This window comes from Macrobrachium nipponense, chromosome 12 (assembly GCF_015104395.2).
Source record: "Macrobrachium nipponense isolate FS-2020 chromosome 12, ASM1510439v2, whole genome shotgun sequence".
Lineage (NCBI taxonomy): Eukaryota > Metazoa > Arthropoda > Malacostraca > Decapoda > Palaemonidae > Macrobrachium > Macrobrachium nipponense.
The window spans coordinates 85,961,264-85,976,529 of NC_087205.1; the positions used below are offsets into that span (position 1 = coordinate 85,961,264).

At 40.1% G+C, this 15,266-nt stretch overlaps 1 protein-coding gene across 1 annotated transcript in view; it reads left to right on the plus strand.

Annotated features, from left to right (window-relative positions):
- The first annotated feature begins 679 nt into the window (after nt 1-679).
- LOC135224637 (PAN2-PAN3 deadenylation complex catalytic subunit PAN2-like) overlaps nt 680-15,266 on the plus strand; it is a 93,190-nt gene continuing 78,603 nt past the window's right edge. The window contains exons 1-3 of the mRNA XM_064263846.1: nt 680-821; nt 3,066-3,130; nt 13,526-13,767. Of these exons, the coding sequence (XP_064119916.1) occupies nt 3,091-3,130; nt 13,526-13,767 (282 nt within the window). The 5' untranslated portion in view covers nt 680-821; nt 3,066-3,090. The remainder of the gene's footprint in view (nt 822-3,065; nt 3,131-13,525; nt 13,768-15,266) is intronic.

Below are 15,266 nucleotides of genomic sequence, written 5' to 3' on the forward strand. Positions count from 1 at the left end.
TATTAAAGGTTTAAAGGTCACAGCCACAACGAGTGAAATATAAATTAAGGAAAAATATAACTAAATAAAGATGAAAATAGCAAGCTTGCGCTATAAAGCGCAAAAATCGCATCACAAGTTTGATGAGTATGGTATATTTTAAGGTTTAAAATTCAATAGATCAGACACTGGACTTGTATTTGTTAAGGAATATAAAGGATTAAATGGATTACAAATGAACAAATGTTACAGTAAAGGAATGTTACCATCAGAACTGGCTGAACCTGGAAAAAATTTGTGACATTTGTTCACTTGTAATCCATTTAATCCTTTTAACTGCCGTAAAAAATTCAAGTCCACGTAAAGAAGTGTCTGATCTAGTGAATTTTAAACCTTAAAATATACCATACTCATCAAACTTGTAATGCGATTTTTGCGCTTTATGGCGCAAGCTTTCTATTTTCATCTTTATTTAGTTATATTTTTCCTTAATTTATATTTTACTCGTTGTGGTTGTGACCTTTAAACCTTTATTAATTCAAATAAACTTCACTAATAAACTGACGTATTAAAAGGAATGCCTCTAAATTATTTATCCTCTGAATTGACATACGAATCTTTTCTGTTTATGTTAAAATTTCTTCCAGGTGAACAGCAAGCAGCATAAAGGGTGGCCACTTCTATTTAATAAACATCTATTAGTTTTGCCTGACAAGTGACTTTACTTTTGAAGAGTAAGCGACCTCCCGACCAAAACAGTGAAATGTAAACCAGTGTCAAGATGTCTCAACAAGTATCGCAACACTGACTGTCAGCTTATGTTCATTTTTAAAAAAGAATTGGTAAGTCTGTTTGTTTGAATGTTTTTTTAATCTTTTGCAAAGTTTGATGTGTAGCTTAAGTTTATGTAAACTTTATTGGAAGAACTTTCCTGCATACACCGTTAACTACCTAATGGGTAGCTTTAGCCTACTTTTGACAAGCTTTCCACAACTTAGGTTTTTTTTAGGTCTTTAGTATTTCGGCCTTATTAAGTTTTTATAAGTCTTTATTTCGGCTTTATTAGTGATTATTTCGGGTTACTACCCTACTTTGGTTTAAGAGAACTGCGGCAGTGGTTATTTTTTTGTTTAACCTACCTACTGGGTATACCTAGGTACCTACTACTAGGTAGCTAGGTATAGTACCTATACCTATAGCCTAGCTACTAGGCTAGGTAGGTAGCTACCTAGTAGCCTAGTACTACCTAGTGTATGTGACCAATAACATAAACAGTCTTGTACCCTAGACAGGTTTTTGTAGAACTAGGTAGTGAACAGCTTCTTAGCTATTTAGCCTATGCTGCTTGCTGTTCACTTGGATGAAATTTTAAAACAGGGTAAACAGAAAAAATTCGTACCTAGGATGTCAATTCAGAGGATAAATAATTTAGAGGCATTTCTTTTAATACATCAGTTTATTGGTGAAGTTTATTTGAATTAATAAAGGTTTAAAGGTCACAGCCACAACGATTGAAATATAAATTAAGGAAAAATATAACTAAATAAAGATGAAAATAGAAAGCTTGCGCTATAAAGCGCAAAAATCGCATCACAAGTTTGATGAGTATGGTATATTTTAAGGTTTAAAATTCACTAGATAAGACACTTCTTTACGTGGACTTGAATTTTTTAAGGCAGTTAAAAGGATTAAATGGATTACAATTGAACAAATGTTACAAAGTTTTTCCAGGTTCAGCCAGTTCTGATGGTAAAATTCCCTTACTGTAACATTTGTTCATTTGTAATCCATTTAATCCTTTAAATTCCTTGACAAATGACTGAGCGACAATTTAGCGGCCACCTCTCGGGATGCGGCCACTTCCCGGAAAAGGGCTTGAATTTAGCTATGCCATCGTTTCATCTTTTAGGAGAAAACACTTACCTACTTCGAGAGTAGCGTAGAGGTCTCGGTGTGCTGCCTGGATGGGCCACAACTCTTGACTGATGCTCATGGCAACGAGTTCAAGTACTTTTTTGGGAAGGTGGTCGCGTTCCGGGAGAGGTGGCCTCTATGTCGCCTTGAGGTCTTTTACCATAGGTATTACTTTGGAAATTTATATTTTCTAGTATTTTGGTAGTTTATTAAGAATTTACTGTGCAGAGCTGTTCCCTAGTTTTACCTAGGTTTTAAGTAATTCATGATTTCATGTGTTGGCCCAAACTTGGAAACCCTTTTTGTCTCGGCAGAGTTAACCAAGTACGTATATGTATGATATTCATGCTAGGGTAGTTCAGTGCTAATTATATTTCACTTTTATGCTCTTTTGCTGTAAGATTGTATGTGAGCTGTGTGTAAATCTAGAGATTTATTGATAACAAATATTTGCAGGGAGGCTCCAGTGGATGATTAATAGGACACAGAATCCCAGGTTGGGTTAGGATAGGATAAGTGGCCATTGTACAGAGTACAGTTGAAGTTTAATGGATGCCCTAATAAGCATAGGGCTTCCATAGAATTTCGTCTTAATTTTTTTGCTGGAGGCTTTTTTATTTTGGGAATGGGGAACCATGTATTAATTATATGTTGTCTAATAATTTATAGTGTGGGATAGCCTAGTATTCTTAATTTCTGGATAGAGATTGAACATGCCAGTCAGTTGAGAGACTGCCCTCCCACTGAAGAGGGAGACCTGTCTATGTAGAAGGTGATGCTTTGTACTCTCACATGAACAAATAAAAAAAATTTAGTCCTAAAGTTTTTTGTTAACTATATAAACCATAGCATTTTATCGTAATCTCACCTCAGCCACATCAAGTAGTCCATGCCACCAAAGAAAAAGTGATTTTTTTATGGTAGGCTAATGGGGTGTTCCTATGACTACTAAAATTGGGATCACAACATACTCCTGCTGAATATACTATTGTTTGTATACATACCTAGAAAAAAAATAGTAAAAAGATTTTTGTCATATTTTTGGTCTTGATTTTTACATGTCAATTATATTCTGTAAATTGATTAGGTAGATCACTGTACAATACTAATAAAATTTTTTTACTTTAATTAATGTTGGATCTATTCATATAGTACTTTTCTACTTTTGACAGAGGTTTATATTTACTACTGCCAAAAATGGACTTCTCAGGTGTCCCTTTCGGAGATGAAATATTAGGTAAGCACCATGTGTTCTCTTTGTGTGGTAATGGTTAGTTTGTTGAAAATATTTTTAAGATGATACAGGGTTGCCTGAATATGCAGACAACATTTAGCATGTCAAGTTGAATGTGTAAGAGTGACTTAAACATTGGATATTAAGGATGAATAGTTTCAGCCTATTTTCATAGATTTTTTAATACAAAAAGGTGTTTTTTTTTAATATGAAAACAGTTCATGTTTCCTTGTGTAATCAGACAAAATATATACATTATTTAGAATAAAATTTATCTAGTGGTAAAGATCATTTATATCTTTGTACTGGTCAGGTGCTCAGCATTAAAAAAAAAAAAGGGAAAAAAAAGGAGAGTTCTTGGCTGATTCAGATGGACTGTCTAGTTCTGTTCCCCACCAAATTGGGTGTTTGAGGTCTTGTCAGGACTCTGTGCCATGTGCCATTGGTGGTGCTTGGCATTCAGGATTTTGCTGTTGTGCTGCTTCACTGTAGTATGACTTTCTTGGTTTTTTTTTTGGATAGATAGGAATATTCTCAACAAATAAAATTAGGCACTGCCTCAGTGACTTGTCAAACAGGACCCTCAGACTTTGGCAGTAGACATGTTTCCGCAAGATTGGTTGGTTATGGGCACTTACCTCTTTCCTGTGTGAGTATAAGAAAGGTACTCAACGAGTTGAGAGAATCCTGAAACTCCAGGATGTCCTCAGTGGCTGTACTGTTGAGTTATTGGTTTTGGGATATACTTCCCAGAGTGGTAAATCTCCCTAGAGCCCTTCACCAAGTGTTTCATATAACCATGTTGGTTTGGTAATGTTTCATCAACTCTAATAGAAATTTGACTGCTAATGTATATCGAAGGCAGTGTGTGGTTTATCGCTTCTGATGTTAGTCTCAAGGTAGTACATACTTCCTGCACTTACGCCTACATAGACACATGTCAGTGTCTTTCATTTTCTTAGAATTTGCTTAGAAAGGCTTGTCAACCTTTTTTTGGGAACCGTAATATAGTTTAAAATTTTCTTCTGCGGAGCCATTTGAGCCTTTAGAAATGTCCTTTTGTTCATGAAACTTACCTGACAGATATATATATTAGCTGTATTCTCCGCAAGTCCGACAGAATTTCAAAATTCGCGGCACACGCAGTGGGCGGCCAGGTGGTGGTACCCATTCCCGCCGCTGGGAGGCGGATATCAGGAACTATTCCCATTTTCTATTCATATTTTTTCTGTCGCCGGTCGGTAAACAACTGTTTACAGACCTCCGCCTAGGATTTTGAAACTTCATTAGCCGCTTAAGTATCCTAATTATTCTTACGATTATTGACTTGGATTTGTGGGCTAGGCATACGCTATCGTAATTTTTCATTGCATTTGATGTCTGAGGCTAGTTAGCCTAGTTTCAGATTTTGTTGTCTGCATGGGTGGGGGATGGTGAAGCTACCGGAACTTTCGGTAGACACTCGCTTAGTGTATATGGCGTTTACTTGTTTCTTTGCATAAGTTCAATGTAATTAGTGTAATGTGTGACTGATTACGGAAGAAGTAGGATTCATGTACGCATTTTAGAGCGTGTTAGAATCAGGAGTTTTCCTCCACAGTAAACAGAAGTTAGAAATAATGAACCTTCTAACCTCCTGTAGATTTTATTTTGCCTAACCCTGTGGTAGGGGCTTACGGGGCCTAGAAGAAGTGTCTGCTAGAGGATTACATCAAGTAATCTTAGACTAAAGTGCTCGCTCTCCAATCAGTGTTGTGAAGTGTAGTGCCCCTTGTGTTGTGGAGGGGGCGTCAGATCGGCCCATAATGCCTCTAGGCCTGGACCTCTGTCGGACTCCCAGGACTCAGGGAGAGGGCATGTCGAAAGCCGCAAGAGGGTTACGGGGGCTCCCCACCGATCTGGCGTCCCTTCGGCAGAACCTGTTGACGCTTCCCAGGCCTGCTAAAGATCGTGCACGCGCACGAATCTTGAAGGATTGCTTCTCAGTCCTCGCCCCGAGGCGTCCTCCCCGTCCCGCGCAAGGGTTTTGGAGCTCTCGGAAGGACTCGCGCCCTCTAAGAAGCTTTAGAGAAGAGACGCTTCACGTACCTCTCTCTCGTTAGGAGGAACGTCAGATCGGCCCCATAACGCCTCTAGCCTAGACCTCTGTCGGACTCCCAGAAACCAGGGAGAGGGCATGTCAAAAGCCGAAGGAGGGTTACGGGTTTTTTCATGCTGATCTGGCTTCCTTTCGGCAGGTCCTGTTGTCGCTTCCCAGGCTGCCGAAGAATCGAGCACGTGCACGAAGCTTCAAGGGTTGTTTCTCGGCCTCCGAGGCATCCTCATCCTCCCCCACACAGGGGTTGGGGTCTCGGAAGGACTCGCACCCCCTAAAGAAGCTTTAGAGAAGAGGACGCTTCACGTCCTCTCTCTCGTCACGAGAGGATGAGGAGTAAAGAGACCACATTTACCCTTTTAGAAGAATGCACTGGCTCTTTTTCTAAGGGACATTTAAGGAGCTCATTCATCTTGCCAGAAGAGTGATTTGAGCCTCCTGCGAGTGAACGCTCATGTATATATCATTTATACATTATTAAGAGGCTCATTCATCTTTCCAGAAGAGTGATTTGAGCCTCCTGCGAGTGACCGCTCATGTATACATCATTTATACATTATTAAGGAGGCTCATTCATCTTGCCAGAAGAGTGATTTGAGCCCCCTGAGAGTGAACGCTCATGTATACATCATTATACATTATTAAAAGAGGCTCATTTCATCTTGCCAGAAGAGTGATTTGAGCCTCCTGCGACGTGAACGCTCATGTATATGAACGCTCATGTATATATCACTTGTACATTATTAAGGAGTTCATTCATCTTGCCAGAAGAGTGATTTGAGCCTCCTGCTGAGTGAACGCTCATGAAGTTAGAGCTGTTTCAACCTCGCTAGCATTCCAAAAGAATTTGGTAATCAAGGACATTCTTGATTCCACCTTTTGGAGGAGCAACTCAGTATTCGTCTCCTCTCCTCATGGCGCTCCGTATACGTTATGTAACGTTCGCTTTACTTCGAAAAGCAAGCTGATAAGTTTGACGGCCGGCAAGCTGCTTTGCACAGTCAAACAACTTATGTCTCTGGTCGGCATAAGAAGGGCAATTTAGACGTGAGGAAGCTTTTGGAGGTGCTCGACGTCCTATAAGTAGAGACATTCTCCAGGACGCTTCGCAAGCACCTTGCGGAAGACGAAAGCCATACGTCTTCCTTTAGTGTTCACACTCTTCAGGAGCAGCGTGGCGGCTCTCCATGGAGACTCGCATGAGGACGTCCTTAAAAATATTCAACGTCATACGCAAAACGCGGGTTCGTCATAACATTGAGATGTTGGCAAGGTTCGCTCGACCCAGGAGACCCTCTTGGGGGCCTTCGGGCCATTGCTGCATCAAGGCGCTCAACGAGTTTTCCTCTCTGAAACGTCGTTCAGAAGACTTGGTGTTCTCTGCTCAGACACGCTCGTAGCTAAGCAGGACGTTTTTTGGAGGACGCTCAGCAGGGACGCCGGCAGGACGCTTTTGAGGACGCCTCAGCAGGACGCTTTCCAGGACGCTTTTGAGGACGCTTTTGTGCACATTCGCCAGGACGCTTCGGTGGAAGCTCGGCAGGACCGCTTTGGGAGAGAAAAGACTTGTAGAAAAGGCGTTTTATTTGCTGTTCAGGACGTTTCTTAGGACGCTTGACGCTTATAAACGCTCGTCAAGAGGAGGTTTTTTCAGGACTCTCCATAGGACATTCCTTTGTACAGAAATTTTTAAAAAAGGATTCGGAGTTAGGGAGGAGAAGCCATACCCGAATTTTTCTTCGATCCCTCCCCTTTCCTCTTCCATCGATTTCTCTGAGAATCTGGGAAGATTATATACTCGGATTCCTGGGTGACTTTCGTCATGTTAAAGGGTTTTCCTTTTCCCTATTAGCAAAGTGCTAATAGTTTTGTCTAGTAAGGACGTTTTCCCCATTGTCAAGATACTAAACGTTTTGTCATTTAAGTGGGGGGGACCGGGGGACCCCTCATAAATGGGGTAGTTCTCATTGACATAGATTTTAACGTTTTTTTATCGTTTAAGCGGATAAACTCATTAACAAATTTCGAAGAGCTCTCATTCATTTCCAGAGGCTCATCCGGGGAGTAAGAAAAAGTCTTGTAGACTAGATCCAGGAAGTCTTATGTCCAATATCATAAGAACATTGAACGGTCCTTTTCGATCCTCGGTTCTCTCTTGATGATCTCTATTCGAATACTTACTCCCTTTTCTTGGCAAAGAGTCAAGGAGTTCTTTTAAAAAGTCTCATTCATTAGAACGTGGACAGTCGTTTTCCCTTTCTTTCTCTCTTCCTCGTCGAGGAAAGATGTAGTAGAGAATTCGATGTTTCAAAATTACTACAATACTTACGTAGTTTTATCTTTGCGTCATTTTGCTAACGCATGGGTCAAGTCATATACGCATATAGTATTTACCTCTGCGGATAGAAGCCGAAAGAACTGTTGTTTCTAATGTATTTATTTGACACTCCCTTCAACCTTCCAAGAGTTTTTCGGAGTAAGAATAACTATTCAGGTATTGTTACGACAACACCAACTCAGATTCTGTATTTAGCGAATTTTGTTTCGTTTAATATGCCTGCTGAGAAGTTTTTCCTTTGTTTTGCTCGATAATTTCATACCTATCCCCCTTCGTAAAGGAGTAGACTGGCAACTCAGGCAGATAGTGCGAGACGATGAACAAGGCTGCTGTTACTGTGATGTGATCTACGCAGTACCAGCTAGCTCGGTGTCCATGCGCGTTTGGTTGCGTCTCTCTGCCCTACAATCATGGATTTTTAGCCTCGGGTTGAGGAAATTTCTAGTAATCATGAATGAACATGCCTTCCGTTTACTTAGAAAATTTCAACAAGATATCTCTTATACTTGTTCGGTGCGGGTTTACCGCACGGTAACAGATCTCTGTACGAATCTACCGCGGCATAGCACTATAATAATGCTCTCCTGCTTATGCAAAGTGCAGCCTTATTTAGGGAAGGAAGCAGGCTGAGTGAGGGAATGGATGAGTTTGCTGGGGACCATTTCCTCGCTGGAGAAGCTTGTTTTCCCCTGAATAAACAGCAATTCAGACTTCTACAATTTTTCCTCACGAAGAAATTGGAATAACATCAAAGATCTTGTAATAATTCTAATTTTCTCTCAACGGCTTGAGGATCACCTCGGGTGATAGCGAGAGGGTGCCAGACATCCGAACAGAGGAACAGATGTTCTGGCACATTGTCTGAAAGAATTGGAAGCCAAATTGGTCGGCTCTCCAGTTCCTCGAAGGGTGAGTTTGGATCGAGTGGCCAAATCATCTCGGATAATTTCTCAGCTCTTTCATAGCTCAAGAACAGAGAATTGGTTATGGGCTTGGGCACGGAACGTAACGGTCCTCAAGAGGTTCGTTAAACTAGTGCACGTCGTGCGGGTCTTCTCGATCGAAGGCAACAACTACTGACGTCCGAGTAATCCTCACTTAGAAGTATTTCGAAAGTGAGGAGACTGAGGGCGTCCTTTCGTTAAGTTTTTTCGTAATTTTGAAGACGAAGGAGCTTCCTCTTAAGTTGTTCCCTTATTCATGATCCTAGAGGATTAGCTTTAGTCGCCACATGTTGGCCTCTAAGAGGTTGGATTCACAGAGGTCAGGTAATTCAGAGAATTGTCCAAAGACCCTTCCCGAGAGAATCGTGTAATCTAACTTCGTCACTTAGTGAAGTATCTAATATCTCTCCTCTCTGAGTCTGAAGGCGTTCAGACTATCGAGAAGCGATAAGATCTTCTAGATTAATGGCAGTCTCTTGGCCAAGGCAAAGCAGTGCTGCCTATTTTCAGTGTTCAATCGGAGCGGGGGGCCGTTTCTGGATAGTGAAGGGAAATGACTGTTCCTCCAACTCGACCTCTGTGAATTTCTTTATGGTTCTATCTTTCCGTATGAAGTACGAGATAAGATAGAAGTCCTAACTATTGTAGAATATGCAAATATGTTGTTGACGGCCTCTAGGCTCAGAGATTCGGTTCTGTCCAACAAAAACAAAGCTTCACGATCTTTGAGGTCTGGGGAGATCTTGAAATTCTCTGGATCGCAGGTTCCGGCATGGAACTTAGACGTAGTCTGAGTTCTGATGCCAAAAGCATTTCGAACCTATCCTTTCTGCGAACTTAATACACGTGACCAGAAAGGCTAACATTCTAACCGCTCTAGCCACGGCAAAGAGGGTTAGTGAGCTTTTAGCTATCCATCAGAGGGTTTAGCTTTAAAGGACATAATGCGGTCTGTCCTCTAGAACTTCCGTTCTTGATAAGAACGAAAACCTGTCTAACCCTTGACCCGAAGGTTTGGAGACCAAGGGTATGGCACAAATTATTGGGCAAAGGCATTAGAGAGTCCTGTGCCCTGTCGGGTCTCTCAAGTTTTATCTTATAAAACTATAGTAAGTCGAGGTCAACGGACAATCTGCGGTGTTCCGTTAAAAGACCAGACTGGTTCATGTCCAAGAACACCCTGGCATTATAGTCAAGGAGTTCTTTTAAGAAGTCTCATTCATTATGTTTGCATAAAGATTTTGAGATTTTTTCTTAATATGAATGCTCAAGAGGTGAGGGCGCGGCCATCGGAAGCATTTCAACAGAGCATGACACTCAGTAACATCCTGAGTGCCACGCTTTAGCGAAGCAACTCTGTGTTCGCTTCACACTTCCCGACGGGATGTGAAAGACGACATTTGAGATCTGTAAGTCGCTAGGACCATACATATCCGTAGATATATTATTGGGGGCAGCAAAGCAACACGAATCCTATCCTATAGAAAAGGGATAGGTGCTTTTAACTTTGAAGGGTTGGTCGCTTGAGGCGCGTTCCTTTTCTTTAGCCTAGAAGTTATGGAACTAACTTTAATAGGTTAGGTCAGGTGGTGGTTTTAGCTTCGTTGCCCTAAGAAGTATGGGTCATATGGTCTAGTCACATTGTGGTCACGCCCCTGTTGACAGATCATCTAGAGCGCACCAGCATTACAGGTCTCTACTACTCGCTGGCAAACTCTAGTAACGCAGAAGCAGACTTTAGTGACAGTAATCACGAAGTCGGCTATGCTAACAGGTGAGGACCAAGATGTATATCATCAACTTAATTTAGTTTCCCAAAAATCCTATTCTGTCTCTTCCCACCATCCGAGGTGGGATTTCGCTATATATATATCTGTCAGGTAAGTTTCATGAACAAAATGTTATTGTTATAATACAATTAAGTTTGTTCATACTTACCTGCAGATATATATAATTAAAGTGCCCACCCACCTCCCCTCAGGAGACCGTGGCACTGATAAAAATATGAATAGAAAATGGGAATAGTTCCTGATATCCGCCTACCCAGCGGCGGGGGAATGGGTACCACCACCTGGCCGCCCACTGCGTGTGCCGCGAATTTTGAAATTCTGTCGGACTTCGGAGAATACAGTATATATATATCTGCCAGGTAAAGTATGAACAAACTTAATTGTATAATACATAACTTTTTTAAAGTCCTGACTGTGAAAACTCTTCATGGTAGTCCTGGCAACTGCAAAAGAGTTAGTGAATTTCAAGGGTTTCCATAGACTATTGACTTTTGCAATGGAGACTTTTGTCTTTTGTTCCTGTCCTTGTTTAGAGTTACGAACAAACAAATGTTAGGCAAAATACCTTCCCAGAGATGTTAACATACCAGAGTTGACGCTTTTAGTGGGTAATGAGGAAGTGTCACTTGTAAGTGCTGTTAGAGTACAGTAGTACTACTTAGATTGAAGCTGAGTAGATGTGATATTAATAATTTTGGGGGGTTAGGAGATTATGTACCTCTCATATGTCTAAGAATGCTGTGTCTATATGTATTCACTGTTTGGTTAAGTTGGATCTTAAGAGGCTTGACCCTGACATTTTACCTTTGCTGGAGGTCAGCATTCCTGATGTGCAAGCAATGGGTGCATCATTTTGTTTTTTAAAGAATTTAGCTGTAGAGGACATTGTTATTATGGCTCAGTGAAGGTGTGGTTTGTTTTTGTCTCATTACCTAAGAGATGTAGAGATTTCATTCAGATCTGTGGAGCCTTTAGTTTGCGAGTTGCATAGAGTAGTCTTTTCCTGAACCAAATGAAAAAGCAGCCTTTTCTAATCTTTTTCTCTTTTGTTGTTAAAATTCTGGTTATTTGAGACGAATCTTACCTACTGTCAAAGTTCGCTCTATCTCTGCGCCGATTAGGCGAGTCGGTATTCAAACGAAAAAAAATCGAATGGCTGCCTGGATGATTGTCTAGTTCACCTGTTCTCCACCAGGTGTGTTTTGAATGTTTTAGCCCATGTCAGAATTCTGGCAATTGTTGGTATTTTGCAAATTTTAGCAGTTTTCTCTTGTCATGATACTGTAATTGTAATCTTCCTAGGATGTCTTCCACTGGAAGAAAATCTACAGATATCAGGTTATGTAGGAATGATTACTGTGTAAGCAGGATGCCTAAATTTGAGGTGAGGAATGCAGGGATTGGTCTAAGGATCTTATGCTTAAAGTATCAGATACTATAAGAAAAGAAGGGAAGCAGATAGATTGCGGAAGCAATTAATTAGGTCAGGGCATAAAGCTTCCTTTTCTCCCCTTTCTGGTGAGCCTTCATCTGTAGAAGGAAAGGTACATCTACTGCAATTGCATCTGTCCCAAGGAAGGTCAGAACGGGAAACAAGAAGGCTGTCTAAAGACAAGGTCCACGGAACTTCTGGGCTGAATAAATAAGAAACAAAGCACGGGCTTCGATTGAAAAACCGGTTTGGAGAAAGGAGAGCAAAGCGAAAGATGACTCTCCAAGGCGGTTGAAGAAAGACTGCTGCATCATGAGTTTCAAGCCTGGTCAGCTACCAACATCCACCTTATATACGCATGAGTTGCTAGATGCCACAGATTCCTTGCTTTACAATTGTTGATTGTTCTTGACCAGTTTCCAGCTGGCACTAGAAGATCATCCTATTGTTAAGACTGAGAGTTTGTTAGCTATGAAAAATACAAATTGATTAAAAATTTGTCATTTTTCCTATGCTAGGTCTAATACTAATATAGAGTACTGACATATCCTCTTTAGCTCTGACTTGCACTCCCTTTTCGGTTCAGGAAAAGTGTATTGAGAAACTTGAACAGGATGTAAGCCTTATTCTAAGAATCTGTAAAAAGTTTGACTGAATTTATGATAGCGAACATTTCCGAGTCCCCCATAGTGAACGTTCATTTTTGTATTCCCCTTGTAGAAGTAAGGTGTTGGTGCCCTCGTCCATATGCAGCCTGAGCCCTGGACTGCCCTGCAACTGTTGGAAAAGTCTGCTTCCCAGGAACCCGGTCGGTTCTTAGGGCGATGGGGTCTAGTGCCCTCCAACTCCTACCTCCATTTCACGGTCTGAATCTTGTTTGACGCGTTTGCCTGAGAACTGTTTTGGTAAACGTTAATCTTCGCTCCATATGTACATTCTGCCATCATCAGCACCTAGTTTGAGGTGTTAGCATACATGGGATTGATAGCGTATAATATAGGTATGCGTAGACAGTTTTATTGAGATATGTGTCAGTAGCGAGTTTTACATATTCTGATATTTACATCTTCTCAGTCGACGGTTTAACCGATCTCTCATGTTTTGTTTATTCTAAGTTCTCATCTGCTAGCCTATTCCTCTTTCTTTGCCGAAATGCACTTGTTCATTCTTTGCATGCTTTTTCTTTGGCTATCAGCAAATCTCTTACTACCTACTGCCTCGATTAATGTTTCTCTTCCAAATCTACAATGTTTATGGTATCTAAGGTTCTTTTCAAGCTAGATATTATTCTAGCTTCAGAGCTTTCTAACGACGTGCTGTATAGGACTGCTTTCAAGTACTATGTTGAATCACTTTCGGACAATGCGGGAGAGTCATTGGAACTCCTCTCCCCTGCCTCCCAGTCTTTCCAATTTTCTTTTGCACCTTGTTTACTTTCCCTCAGCTGACTTGTGTGGATGTAGCTTAGTGACTGACTCAGTGAGTCAATTACGACTGTCCTCCTTTCATCGAGTCATGGATATGATACAATACTTGGCTGGTGGCGCCCCCGGTTGACAAGTGTCTCTTCCTGTCACCAGTTGTTGTGAAGGAAGGTACTCTATACAAATCCAGAAAATATAAAGTTAGCCAAAGTAAAAGCAGAATGTTCATTTAACCTCAGAGGTAGTTCAGGCCTATGCAGCAAGATGCTTTGTGTAGTTGTTCTCAAATAATATAACTTGTTTATTCAGATTAGTGTTTGTTCATAACAAAGTTTAGCTTTCTATAATTTTTCTTTAAAAAATCTTTTTTACCAGGTTTTAGTGGAACAAATGCTTTCAATGAAGAAAATGCAGCCTACACAGAAATGTTTGGAACAGAAGGAGGAGAGGCATTTCAGGGAGGAGATGAATTCGCACATGCCACTCCTGAAGATTTTGCTAATGGTGGGGATTACCAAGAAAGTAGGACAGTTTTGATTGATGGTGGCGATCGTTTTGGTGTTTCAACACTTGCTGTTGATACTCGTGAAGAATTAGTTTGGGTTGGTAACAATGGGGTAAGTTTGTTTGTGTTTTACTGTACTTTTGAAGAAAGAACATACAGCAATAACTTTGACTATTCAGTGAAAGGAGAAGCAGCAGCAGAAGTAATAGCATTAGTAGTTAAAAATAACATCATGCAAGAATAGGAAATATATGCAGTACAGTACAGCTCATTGCAGATTACGTCTTAAGCACCAACTTTAATATTTTAACATTTTCCTCAAGAATGTGGATACTATTGATATTTATTTAAGGTGCAGTTTTACAATATAGTTGTTTCTTTTCCTCTGCTGAGTCTTATAATATTTCATCCTTTAACCCGCACAGTCTAGGCTAAATATATTAAGCACACTCTAGACTGGGATAAATTTAAGGATGGCCAATTAAAAAAAAAAACTCATCAACCAATGGAAAGAAGAAGGTATGCATATGCACATGGTATAAGAAAGATTTATAGAAAATTTTTTTGTATTTTCCAAGGGAAGTTGAAAGTGAATACCTAAAACCAAGGTAAAAATATGCTAGTTTTACCAAGTATAAGTGTATTTTTTAATATTTTTTAAAATTTTATTTTGTAAAATTATGATTACAGCTAACAAAATATCACTATCACAACAGAAAAAAAGAAAAATTGATAACAAATTCTGAGTATATTGATTGTAAAATATTTATGAGACATCATTGGATAGGACTTTTGGACAACATTCACCTATGACATCGCGAGGCAAACTGAACCCTCTCTTCTGTGCCAAATAGCTATTAGAATTAGGGTAAAGTAGCCATGAGTCATTTATAGCCCAAGGAAGTGATCGGAGCACTTTTACGAAAAAATTTGTTCAAACTGTATGGTACGAAATCTTGAACACACACGTATGTTACTCAGAATCCACCCTAAAGCTATAAGTAAACCAGGGGTTAATAGGCAAGTTTGTCATTTTCCTGTGGGTTAAGCCTCACAATTCTCCCTTATTTCTTTGTGCCTAGGTAAGACAAGGGCAATTGGTTGCCCATTCCATGGGCTTTTATATTTAGAAAGAAAATTAGAAATTATCTTAAGGGTGAGTAAGATTATATAAGCAAAAATTCCTTTCAATAGCCTGATTGCTGACTTCAAATGTCTAGATGCATCTTAAGCAATAACTAACGATTTTGCTAACCCCTCGGAGAGGATGTCCAACTAAAGTAATTTTGAAAAGAAGGATTTTGCTAAGTTGTACCTTGTTGAAACCATGCTGGTTATCTAAAATTGTGCATGAGAAAGCTACAAAAATCACAAGATATTATTTTTGAAGGATTGACACAGTTACCTTTCTTTGAATCTTTTGGACCAATAGTTATTCCCAAGAAGATGCAGTGGGATTTGAGAGGTAGGTGAAAAAGGATCCAATACACAATATTCACCAATACTGTAAAGGAATGCACTGAAATCAGAAGGAATTTTGATTTAATTACAGTAACAAAGTTACAAATTCTAAATTCATAGCTATGGGTATATGGATGTTTTAGTAAGCAG